General features: G+C 53.5%; 1 protein-coding gene across 1 annotated transcript in view; it reads right to left on the bottom strand.

The window, feature by feature from the left end:
* The window catches only part of HADHB (hydroxyacyl-CoA dehydrogenase/3-ketoacyl-CoA thiolase/enoyl-CoA hydratase (trifunctional protein), beta subunit), a gene marked incomplete at its 3' end in the record, with an annotated part of 12264 nt that extends 1120 nt beyond the window's left edge, over positions 1 to 11144 (bottom strand). Inside the window, exons 1-9 of the mRNA XM_010159603.1 lie at positions 11075 to 11144; positions 10657 to 10698; positions 9127 to 9226; positions 8474 to 8518; positions 7136 to 7235; positions 5909 to 5996; positions 4539 to 4726; positions 2713 to 2893; positions 1738 to 1859 (exon numbers count right to left, since the gene is read on the bottom strand). Coding sequence (XP_010157905.1) covers positions 1738 to 1859; positions 2713 to 2893; positions 4539 to 4726; positions 5909 to 5996; positions 7136 to 7235; positions 8474 to 8518; positions 9127 to 9226; positions 10657 to 10698; positions 11075 to 11141 — 933 coding nt within the window. The remainder of the gene's footprint in view (positions 1 to 1737; positions 1860 to 2712; positions 2894 to 4538; positions 4727 to 5908; positions 5997 to 7135; positions 7236 to 8473; positions 8519 to 9126; positions 9227 to 10656; positions 10699 to 11074) is intronic.
* Between the last annotated feature and the right edge of the window lie 815 nt (positions 11145 to 11959).

Below are 11959 nucleotides of genomic sequence, written 5' to 3'. Positions count from 1 at the left end.
CCTTGGGAGAAGAGACCGACCCCCCTCTCTGCACCCCCCTTTCAGGGAGCTGTAGGGAGCGATAAGGTCTCCCTGAGCCTCCTCTTCTCCAGGCTGAACCCTCCAGCTCCCTCAGCCGCTCCTCACAGGAATTGTGCTCCAGCCCCTTCCCCAGCTCCGTTCCCTTCTCCGCACACGCTCCAGCACAAAGAACAGTCTGTTGACTGAGCTGATGGACGGACAATCTCCGAACAGTGTGAGCAGACGCGCTGCTGAAGCGCCTCCTCATGGTCCAGAGCCACAACCTTCCAGTTTCAAACAGGACAGAGGCACCCAGAAGCCCTGCCAGGCCTGAGGACGAGCTGGTTACCCCAAGCACTCACCCTCCACTCAGCTCCATCCCAAAAAATAATTCTGGGATGACACAAGGCTCACCGCATTGCGAAAACGAACATCGTGGCTTTGGCACGTGACCACTCATTTCTGGGCTAACAGCCTGAGCTGGCCTAGAGACCCACGGCACAGAGCCATTCCATTCCTGGGCTTGTAATTCCCCAGGAACGCTAAGGAGTAAATACCACTGCCGCCCAGAGAGCCACAGCAGCGCAACAGCCTTTTAAAACCCCACAAGAACCTGCCAGGGCAGTGTGCGGGATTGAGACCGTCCCCTCGAGTCCTCTGCGGGGGCTCCAGGCGGTGCTGAGCCTCAGGAACCGGGGCTCGAACACCCCTCCATTCCTGGGCTTGTAATTCCCCAGGAACGCTAAGGAGTAAATACCACTGCCGCCCAGAGAGCCACAGCAGCGCAACAGCCTTTTAAAACCCCACAAGAACCTGCCAGGGCAGTGTGCGGGATTGAGACCGTCCCCTCGAGTCCTCTGCGGGGGCTCCAGGCGGTGCTGAGCCTCAGGAACCGGGGCTCGAACACCCCTCACTGGACTGACACGACTGCCTTACACCTGAGCATCTGACACTTGCTCTGGAAGCACTGAGGAGGGAGGAAAAGGAGCACGCGCAGCAGAGAGCTCATCGTAGATGCCCCAGAGAAGCCTCTCCTTCCCCGCATGGATCACAGGGTAAGTGTGAAAGGGACCAGGTTAGACTCAAACTGTGAATTTCTAGACTGAGAATTTGATCAACCACATCCAGGACAGAACTTTGACACGTGCCTCTGAGTGACCAACCCCCCGTAGCCGCCTCCTGAAGAGTGAACAGGTCACACGGACCAAAACTTCAGGAGTTTAGTCCTGGTTTAGAATTAAACCGATTCTATTAGATTAGGTATCAGGAGGAAATTCTTCCCGCAGAGGGTGGGGAGGCACTGGGACAGGTTGCCCAGAGAAGCTGTGGATGCCCCATCCCTGGAAGTGTCCAAGGCCAGGCTGGATGAGGCTTGGAGCAAGCGCCCCTGGCCCTCGAGGCTTGCGAGGTGCGAGAGCAGAAAGTTGGGCCAGCTGACAGCAGAGGCGCTCACCCTCATGAGAGCACAGAACCACAAAAGCCCCCTCAGCCCACCCAGTCCAGCCGTTACCCCAGCACTGCCCAGCCCCCACTGACCATGTCCCTGAGCCCCACATCCACACGGCTCTGAAACGCCTCCCGGACAGTTCCCCTCCCTGAGTCAGAACGCAGGAGGAGTCACAGAGGAGACCACTCATGCCCAGGGATTACAGCAGCTCCATCTACGGGAGGCAGAGCGGGAAGCGGGAAAGCAGAGCCTTCCCCTCTGGCTCACGGAGCGATGGGAGCGCGCATTACCAGGAAGGAGGAGTTGGCAGCTGTGACAGTTCCGTACGGCTTGACGAACGCCGCCTTCAGCTTGCCCATCTGCTCCATCGAGGAAGGACGGATCCCGTTATCTTTGGTAACTGTCTCTTTGCCTGTTAATGAAAAAAGAACATTTACACTAAGTCAGCCAGCAAAGTATTTAAATTTGTACAGCAGAAGTCCAGAGGGGGGAAAAATGATCAGAAAAATGTGCTTTTTATGACAAGCAGGAGGAGGAAAAAAAGGAAACTCCATTTGTGGCATCAGTATCACAGAAGAACGGTTTGGGTGGGAAGGGACCTTAAAGCCCATCGAGTTCCAAACCCCCTGCCATGGGCAGGGACACCTTCCATAGCCCAGGTTGCTCCAAACCTCATCCAGCCTGGCCTTGGACACTCCCAGGGATAGGGCATCCACAGCTTCTCTGGGCAACCTGTCCCAGTGCTCCCACCCTCTGCGGGAAGAATTCCTTCCTGATGTCCCATCTCAGTCTCCCTCTTTCCGTTTAACCCCGTTACCCCTTGTCCCGTCACTCCCTGCCCTTGGGAAAAGTCCCCCCCAGCTTCCTTGTAGCCCCCCAGGCACTGGAAGGGGCTCTAAGGTCTCCCCGGAGCTTCCCTTCTCCAGGCTGAACCCCCCAACTCCCCCAGCCTGTCCCCAGGGCAGAGGGGCTCCAGCCCTCGGAGCATCTCCGGGGCCTCCTCTGGACTCGCTCCAACCGCTCCGTGTCCTTCTGCTGTTGGGGGCCCAGAGCTGGAGGCAGCAGTTTATCTATTTAGATACCCACGTTTAGAAACACGCTCCTATCTCATCACTTTTCCAGGGAGAAACAGAGCATTTCAGAGTTCAAATCCTATCAGATACACCGAACACTGACTCCAACCCCAGTATTTCCCCTCCGTTCCTAAGTAAGTATTTCTTTCCTGACCTCGTGCATGCCAACAACGAACGCACGTGCACTCCCACCTGGCACTTTGAAGGGCACCACATCGAGGAGCAAGCCTCCATCCTGGGCTTTCTTGGCTAGCGTGTGCGAACGGAGGGCGTACTCGTCTTGCTCCAAACGGGAAACGGCAAAGGCAGCAGCCAAACGATCGGCAGAGTGTCCCATGGTCTCGCTGGTGGAGAACTCTGCCACGGCTGGGAGCTGTGAAAAGGGAAAAGAAAGGCAGCCCACGTGAAACACCATCCCTGGGCAGTTCCATGGAATTCAGAAGCTGATTAAGCCCCGCGCAGGCGGCCAGCGAGACCCTCAGGTGGGTGAAGCAGTGCAGTTCGCAGCGGAGCTCAAGAACCACAAGCGGCTCAGCCTTGGAAGAACCATCCTTTTCCAAGACTTTTAGAAAAGAAAGGATTAAAAAAAAAGAGGTCAAGACCGCTGCTTACTCCAGGGGTTGAAGAACTGCACTGGATCTGCACGTGTGAACAGCAGCTGCCTGGTCCATTTAACACGGACTCCCATGTGAATGGCGACGGGACCTTTTGGGCCGAGGTGAAACACACCCTGGGACCTTAAAACTCCCTGCAAATAACTCCTCGAGCAAAACCAGCGAGGGCAAGTGAGTTCAGCTTTGCTTTTATTCCTCTGGCAGCACACAGGAAATCCCTGCGGGCATTAAAGGCTGCAATTTTCATCTTATCTGGACTCTGACCTCGTCTGCGCTGTACGTACATCGCGCTGTCCCGCGCTCGATCCTCCTGCGGAAGGATCTTTTCCCCTCTACTCTGCTCTGGTGAGACCCCACCTGGAGTGCTGCGTCCAGCTGTGGAGCCCTCAATATCAGAAGGATATTGACCACTTGGAGCGAGTCCAGAGGAGGCCACGAAGATGATCAGAGGGCTGGAGCCCCTCTGCTGTGATGAAAGGCTGCGAGAACTGGGCTTGTTCAGCCTGGAGAAGAGGAGGCTCCGAGGAGACCTCATTGCAGCTTTCCAGTATCTGAAGGGGCTACAAGGGTACTGGGAGAGGACTTTTTACAAGAGCCTGTAGTGATAGGACAAGGGGTAATGGGTATAAATTGAAATCAGGGAGGTTTAGATTAGATATCAGGAAGAAATTCTTCACAGAGAGGGTAGTGAGGCACTGGGACAGGTTGCCCAGAGAAGCTGTGGATGCCCCATCCCTGGGAGTGTCCAAGGCCAGGCTGGATGAGGCTTGGAGCAACCTGGTCTAGTGGAAGGTGTCCCTGCCCATGGCAGGGGGGGTGGAACTAGATGATGTTTAAGGTCCCTTCCAACTCTAACCATTCTATGATTCTATAAAGGCAGCCGGCAGCGGCGCGGCCGCACGAAGAGTTGGGCAAAGAGGGAAGAGGAATCATAAGGTGTGTTTAAGATGCATTAATCAAACTGCAATTAGATTCATATACCGAGGATGATCCTCTGATATTAAGGATGTCACTCCAATTATTTAAGAAACAAAAATTCTTCTGACCCTGGAGGACCTTTGTGTAAGTTTTCTATCGCCGGAAAGAAAGCTTCTGTGTTGTAGTTTCCAGCCCAGTTTGTCTGGGAGTTGCAGAAGGAGGTTTTGAAGGAAGTTAGCTGTGCAGGAGACCAACGTGTAAGACAAAGCCGAGTCAGGAATGCTACGAGATGCGTTAGCCAACCGCAGTTTGAACCGGAAGCACAGGATGGGGATGCAATAGAAGCGAGCCACAGGCAGGCAGTGCTCCCTTTTTGAATCCTCTGCATCAAGGCTACAAAGATTCCCTCAGGCAGCTTGTTTTACACCTCCTTGTAAAACTGTTCCAGCTTAAAAATCGAAATGCCTAGAAAAAAAAAAACATTACCTCAGGAGCAAAGTAGTCAGGGCGAATTTTGGAAATCAGGGAGAGCTTTTGGCCCAAGGTCTTGGCTCGGTTAAGAGTCAGCATAGTCTTCCTCATCTTCCGACTGTGTCGAATGGGGACGTCTGACATCAACTCCACGCCCCCCGCTACGACGACGTCGCACTGCCCCGCCGCGATCATCCCCACGCCTGCGGAACGAGAGGGAGCTTCCTGTGAGAGCTGCCGGGAGGAGCGACACTCACCCCGTCGGTGCCTCGGATACTGCGACACCATTTCCCTCTCCCGCCCCTGGCTTTGGCCAAGTCACGCAGCACAAGCTTAAGAGGGGCTGAGCAGGTTGAACTGACATCCTCTGAATCATGGCAGTTTCGTAACTTTGCTTCCACTTCTCTTTGCCCCACAAAGCAGTTGGAGATGAATATCCCAGCGATTCAGAACAGTACAGAATCATGGAATCGTTTGGGTTGGAAAAGCCCTCTCAGCCCACCCAGTCCAGCCGTTACCCCAGCACTGCCCAGCCCCCACTGACCATGTCCCTGAGCCCCACATCCACACGGCTCTGAAACCCCTCCCGGGATGGGGACTCCCCCCTCCCTGGGCAGCCCCTTCCAACCCTGACAGCCCTTTCTGGGAAGGGATTTCCTCAATATCCAACCTAAACCTCCCCTGGCACAACCTGAGGCCGTTTCCTCTTGTCCCATCCCTTGTCCCTTGGGAGAAGAGACCGACCCCCCTCTCTGCACCCCCCTTTCAGGGAGCTGTAGGGAGCGATAAGGTCTCCCTGAGCCTCCTCTTCTCCAGGCTGAACCCCCCAGCTCCCTCAGCCGCTCCTCACAGGAATTGTGCTCCAGCCCCTTCCCCAGCTCCGTTCCCTTCTCCGCACACGCTCCAGCCCCTCAGGGTCTTTCTTGCCGTGAGGGGCCCAAACTGACCCCGGGATTCGAGGTGCCGCCTCCCCAGTGCCCAGCACAGGGGGACGATCCCTGCCCTGGTCCTGCTGGCCACACTGTCCCTGATGCCGGCCAGGAACTATGTCTCAAATTTGGTTTTTTTGCTCTGTTTAGGCTAAGTCAAAGACAAAAGTAGCCTGAAAGGCAGCGACATCCTTACCAAGGTGTAGTCTTTACCTCCCAACCTAACAGAGCCACTGAGCAAAGATTATCTCTGAATGTGAAGGGTGTCAAGCTGCTGCTGGTCTGCAGCAGACACTCCGTCCGTACCACAACGGACGTTCAAAATCCTTCCTTCCCCTCCAGGATGCCTTCCGCTGCTTACTTATATTCCCTAAGCACTCCAAGTTAGACGAGGGACGTGGAGGAGTTGCTAAGCTCAGTCTGAAACCCACAACTTGTCTTTCCAGGCAAACCTACCTGTGGTCATCGCCTGGTTTGAAGAAATGCAAGCCATGGTGACTGTATGGGCTGGAGTTTTGTCAGAGAAACCCGCTCCCAAGGCAGCCTGCGAGACAGAAAGACTGTTAAAACCTCATTTTCTGCTCCAGAGTCAGGGCTTCTGCAGCCTAAGCTGAGAACAAGTACAGCGAGTTTGTATCCAGGCAATTCCTGCAGCAGCAAATCCCCTCCCTGGACAATGGGAACAGGAGGAACAGGCAGCTGCCAGCCAGACACTGGCCCCGGATTAAAAGAGGGACAAACTCATCGCAAACCTCAGTTTCAAGAGAGATTCCAGCTGTTTGACATCATCTTTGCTTCACCTTAACTGCAAAGGCAGCACGTGAAAGGAATTATTCAGACCCCTCAGTACAAGGCACCGTGACTTGACAGAGCAGGAAACGCTTCCCGCAGCTCCAGAACGCGGCGTCTCACTTGACCCAGCCAAGAGCCTCCCCTACTACTTGCGACGTGGCCAAGTAGTTTAAAGTTCAACAGTTGTTCCCAAGTTAAAATTACACCGCAGCCCCATCTGACTGGCAGGTGACCAAAGCAAGTATTTGCATACACGGAGCTAAAAATGCCGATGGAAGGGGGCAGCCTCGTCACCTCCGAAGTCTTTCCAGCCCAGGTTACCTCACAGCTTTGCCCCCCTTTGCAGAGAACGGCAGTGGAGGCACCGGGTTACAGAAAATCACGTGCCACCCCTGTAACGTTACCTCAGCAGATCAGCTTCTCCCGGCGTGCACAAACCACGCTTTCTGACCGCCAGAAAAAAGGGCGGCTCAGTCACTCCATTTGAAAAGCTGCACCGGAACAGCCAACTAAGTAAATACCGCAAGAAAACAATCTATCCAGCATCCTCTGTGTGTCTGAAGTCCTCCTCAGCACTTCAGAGAAGCCAGCACTGCAGTCCAGCTCGGGTAAGAGCCGAGCGATCAGCGGTCGGTAACAGAGGATTCCCTGCCAGGGAAGAATCGAGCTCTGCAGCACTAACACGGCCTTGACCCGTGGCAGGTTTCAACAGGAGGCAGAGTCCCGGGCAGTTATTTAACAGACAACACCGCACAACTAGTTCATACTCCCAAATCATCTATTTCCTGTATTATGGTCCTTTGAAACATACTGTTTTCCTTTGCAAGTGTTTGTCATCCGCGCGCGAGGTGCAGGAATCAGCCTGCCAGGGAAACGCCGCAGGTAACTCACCTCCCTGGCGACGTTACTGGTTTTCACCTCCTGGATAACCGTGCCATACACAATGTAATCGACAACATCCCTTGGGACACTGGTCCGGTTCAACAACCCCCTAGGGAGAACATCAAAACCAAGAGGATTTGCACCAGGTAAGCAAAAGCAGGGCACAGACCTCAAATATTCCCTTCCCGAGAGAGAAGGCAACGCTGGAGCTGCATTTCGCCCCTGGCTCCGAGAGATCTGGTGAGCGGATGGGCTTCATGAGGAGTGTTAATTGCCTACGGACTGCGGATAATCACGGCAACATCGCTCGAAATGAACGCAACTACTCCACACCACACCCCTTCGAAACGGTTGTTAGCATCTTCCCCAGTTTGGAGTATTCTGACATCGAAATTAAAGGAAGAGTGACTTAAGAGATAACAAATCCAACCACCTTGGGTGTAGGAACATGTAAAACCTCACTAAAGAGACACAGAAAATAAGCATTGTGTTTTCACAGCTCATTAGAGAGCATATGAAAGCTGGGGGAGCTTTTCCAAGGGCAGGGAGTGACAGGACAAGGGGTGACGGGTTTAAACGGAAAGAGGGAGATGGAGATGGGACATCAGGAAGGAATTCTTCCTGGAGAGGGTGGGGAGCACTGGGACAGGTTGCCCAGAGAAGCTGTGGATGCCCCATCCCTGGATGTCTTCAAGGCCAGGCTGGATGAGGCTTGGAACAACCTGGTCTAGTGCAAGGTGTCCCTGCCCATGGCAGGGGGTGGCACTGGGTGGGCTTTAAGGTCCTTTCCCACCCAAACCATGCTGGGATTCTACAACCACACCCAACCTCAGGATCTTTCCTTGGGCCCTGACATCTCCTTTCCCCCCGGTAAAGCCTTCTCCCCTTCCAACAGCACTTTGCAACAGCACCTTTCTCAACAAAACAAACCCTCTGCTAATGACCTGGAGCTTTTGTCATGTAGCTGCAGAATGGAAGGGACAGGACAGATGACACAATTAACTTGTTATTCTTGTTGCCACTTAAGTTCCCCCCGCACGGCCCAGGTTGTTTCTCCCATGAATTGTAAGCCCACCACAACAGTAGCTATGACTTCTGTATTTAAAAAACTCCACTCAGAATTCCAGTTAACTACAATTTGCCATCAGGACAGCAACGCCACCGCCATGTAACAACAGGCTGCAGCACAAGCCTGTTGTAGGCCTGACTGCTTGAACAACAAAGCACATGGATGGTATCACTGAGAGACAAAGCCAGCGCCTCGGCTCTCCGATCCGTCAAAGCCAACATCAGGACCCCAGCAGTTCAGCGAGCTTTCTGAGTCCTTCTAGTATTCAATGTACTTACTGCAGCGCTGCTCTTGCTAAGTCATGTGGCATAAGATCCGCGTACCTGGAAGTTGAAGAGGAGAGACAGACACTTAAGAGCATCAGAAACCAAGAGAGGTGTCTGCTTCACCGCTGTAGGCAGACGTCAGCACCAAAGCAGCGGTGACCTGAAACGCCCCACTGCGTTTACAGCCACACACGTAACTCCCTGGGTTGTGGAGACTGTGTGTGTAGGGGTCAGCATACAGCCGCTGTACTAAAACCACTGCAAAGCAGCAGTAACAGAATAAAGAAATCCCCTACCCCACCTAAGGGTTGGGTCTGATTCTAACTCAGCTGGGAATGCAGTGCCAGCAGGAGCCTCCTGCAGATTCTCCGCACCCACCCTGCTAGTGCTGTGTGACTCTTTGCTTTATCTGCCACAGATTCTCCAACAGCTCGTTGCGTGCAGCACAAACCCTCACTCTCCTCAGAATTCACCCGCGGGGGTGATCTTCAAACCACAAGTTTCTGTCAGATGGAACAACCGCAGCAGCCTAACTCACTGCCACGCCAGTACTTCTAGGCAGCGGCGTAACTACGTGGAAACAAGGGAGTAAGCCAAGTGTTTTTCAGAGAAAGAGTCTCCTATTAACCGAGCCAGCACGTCTTTCCTCGTTATTTCAGACTTACGTGGTGCCAGACTGCAAAAATGGAATACGGACGCCCTCTACCACGACGATGTTCTTCACACCGCTTTTGGTTAAGGTCTTCTTGCTCTTAGGCTGGACTGCTAAGAGAGAAGTGACCATTACCAACAACACCAGCAAGCTTCAAGTCAGATTCTACTTAAATTACCAGAAAACTAGGGCAATTGTTCTCTTTTGGTGCCCGAGTGAAGAGCAGAGTAGGTGGGACACCCAGGCTCTAATCATGTCTTTGGTTAATCATGTGATTTGTGAAAAATGGCTGAACAACTCCGCACTTCCTCCATCAGCAGAGATTCATCTACAGCTCCACTGAGGGAACGGCACGGCTGGGAATGAAGGCAGGTAGGTCCCAGTCTCCGTTAGCACTGACAAGAGGGCTGCAGGAAGAGGCACGTCTGAAACTGCTGCACCGCCTGGAATAGGAATGAGGCAGCTCAAATTCAAAGCCCGAGTAGGATCTCGTATGGTCTCTCACTTGGGGAGCAGTGAGGAGTGCAAACAGCAACCCACCTTCACAGTGACTGCCTACACATGTGCTCTCAGGCGAGCTAACGTGCTCCAAGCTGAGCTAATTCAAGGTGAATCAAAACGCAGCTCGAGGAGTCCCCCGACTCGCACCCCCATAGCCGAGCAGCAGCGAGAAGAGGGCGCAGAGCTGCTGTGGGTAACTTGCTACTTCTGCGTAAGGTCTCGGAGCATCTCGGGCTCAAGGCAAAGCACATCATGACACAGTAAGATGCCACTGTCAGAGCTCTTCGGCAACGATGCGAATTGTCTAACGCAGTCAGGCTGCAAATCTTTAACGAGCATTTACAGCAACACGGGGCAGCTCTGTTACGAGCCAGAAAAGGACAAAGGCTCGTAAAAGCAGATTAAGCCCAGCTAAACACTGCGCTCAAGCAAGCTGCAGGACGAAACCCCAACAGTGTTCTGGGGTTATATAAGGAGCTATGCATAAAGCCAAGGAGGGCGAGCTGCTGTCTAGACCAGTTTCCAAAATCCAGGCAGTTCAACGCATTACAGCCACCTGAGCACCCCCTCTAACAAATCCCAGAATGTCCTGACCGCTCAGCAAGGGCCACAGCTAAAGTCCCACGTAACTCTGCGTGCTCAGCAGCTCCACCGAGACCGGAGCCTCTCAGCGATCTCGCTGGATTTCAGAGCTAATTCCACAAGTGTCTCCTTGTCAGGGACAATCCCCTCCCCTCTGGGCAAGCGATCAGGCCGTGCCCGGGCTCCAAACCCTAAGCTCAGCCTCTCCCTTCAGGTTCTAGAAATAGCAATCTATCGGGTGACGACGTGGCGCGAGCTCTGGGCCAGGCAGGGCCGCGAGGGGCACGTGGGGGCTGAGAGGCCTCCGCTGCGAGCAGCACCTCGCCTGCACTTTTATGTGTTTGCGGCTCGCGAGGGACGCTCAGAGTCACATCGAATGAGACTCTGGAAAAGGGAGGCAGCTTCAAAAATAGTCTTTCATAGCACAGACCCACTGAGAATCCCGGGGTTTTCACCCTACCTGCGGCTTGTAACTGTGAAGAGCAGCCGAGCGATCGAGCAACTGAAAAACAAGAAATTAAAAAAATAGGCTTTGTCAACCTGAAGGGTTAAAACATTTCTAGGTCCTGTGAGGAGCGTTAAACAAAGAAGATAATGTCAACCTCACCTCAACACCCATGAGATGGTTTTTAGTTGACTCTGTTCATAAAAGCGACACAGTTCGCGTTACCCATTAACAGGAGATTCCGCCCACATCCAATGTGGGAAGGGACAAACAGGACAACAACGGAACTACTTAGTTAAAAAGCCAACACCACCATTGTTTTTTAAAGTGGCAACAGCACAGAGATGCAGACACAAGCATCCACTCCAAACCCAACGCTTACACCAGAACTTTCTGACCGAGCCAAGCTTTCGATCGCTGTAAAGATACTTACAGACCCTGGCAGCCCATGCTGAGGAAGCAGGGAGGTTTCTGACGGCATGGGTCAGCATGGAACTCATTTTGCTATCGAGAGAGGTGGAGAAAGACTGATATTAGTCCAATCTGGTCTACTCGCACCAATTTCAGAGTAAGCAATCTGCCTGCTTCCCACAGAGCCAAAAAAGTCAAGAAACAGGAGACGCTCCAAGGGCGGCGGCACAGAGAGTGACTCCCTGTCACGCTCTCCGAACAGCATCTAACACACGAGGAGCCCAGCTCCCAACTGCGGCCCGCTGATGTTCCTGCAAACAAATACTCACCTCCCCAGTGACCCAGCACTCACTAACAGCAGCCGACGCAGCTTTCGATTCCCCTCCCCAATAACTGTTCCATCACTTCCCCACTGGAAAATTGTCCCAGCGCCCAGCCAGCCTCGCTGCCAGCGTGACTCTCCTTGGCACGACTTCATGCCACTACCCCTCGTTTTAACTGTTGACGCTGACCTCGGTAACATCCGTTGTGTATCCTCACGGGAAGCAGAACAATACGGCACCCGCTGCTCCCAAAAACTTCTCCTGCAGCTTTCCCAAAGCTCACTCCAAAACAGGGTTTCCTCACCTGCAGGTTTTTTACTGCCCAGGGCAAACAGAGTCCCGGCAGCTCCAGCTCTTTACTACCCCTCGTTTTAACTGTTGACGCTGACCTCGGTAACATCCGTTGTGTATCCTCACGGGAAGCAGAACAATACGGCACCCGCTGCTCCCAAAAACTTCTCCTGCAGCTTTCCCAAAGCTCACTCCAAAACAGGGTTTCCTCACCTGCAGGTTTTTTACTGCCCAGGGCAAACAGAGTCCCGGCAGCTCCAGCTCTTTAGCTGCTTCACAGCAGCACCCACCTT

The sequence above is a fragment of the Eurypyga helias genome, unplaced genomic scaffold (assembly GCF_000690775.1).
Source record: "Eurypyga helias isolate BGI_N326 unplaced genomic scaffold, ASM69077v1 scaffold4299, whole genome shotgun sequence".
NCBI lineage: Eukaryota > Metazoa > Chordata > Aves > Eurypygiformes > Eurypygidae > Eurypyga > Eurypyga helias.
Note: the sequence above shows the minus strand (reverse complement) of the source record. Positions and strands in the feature narration are given on the sequence as shown.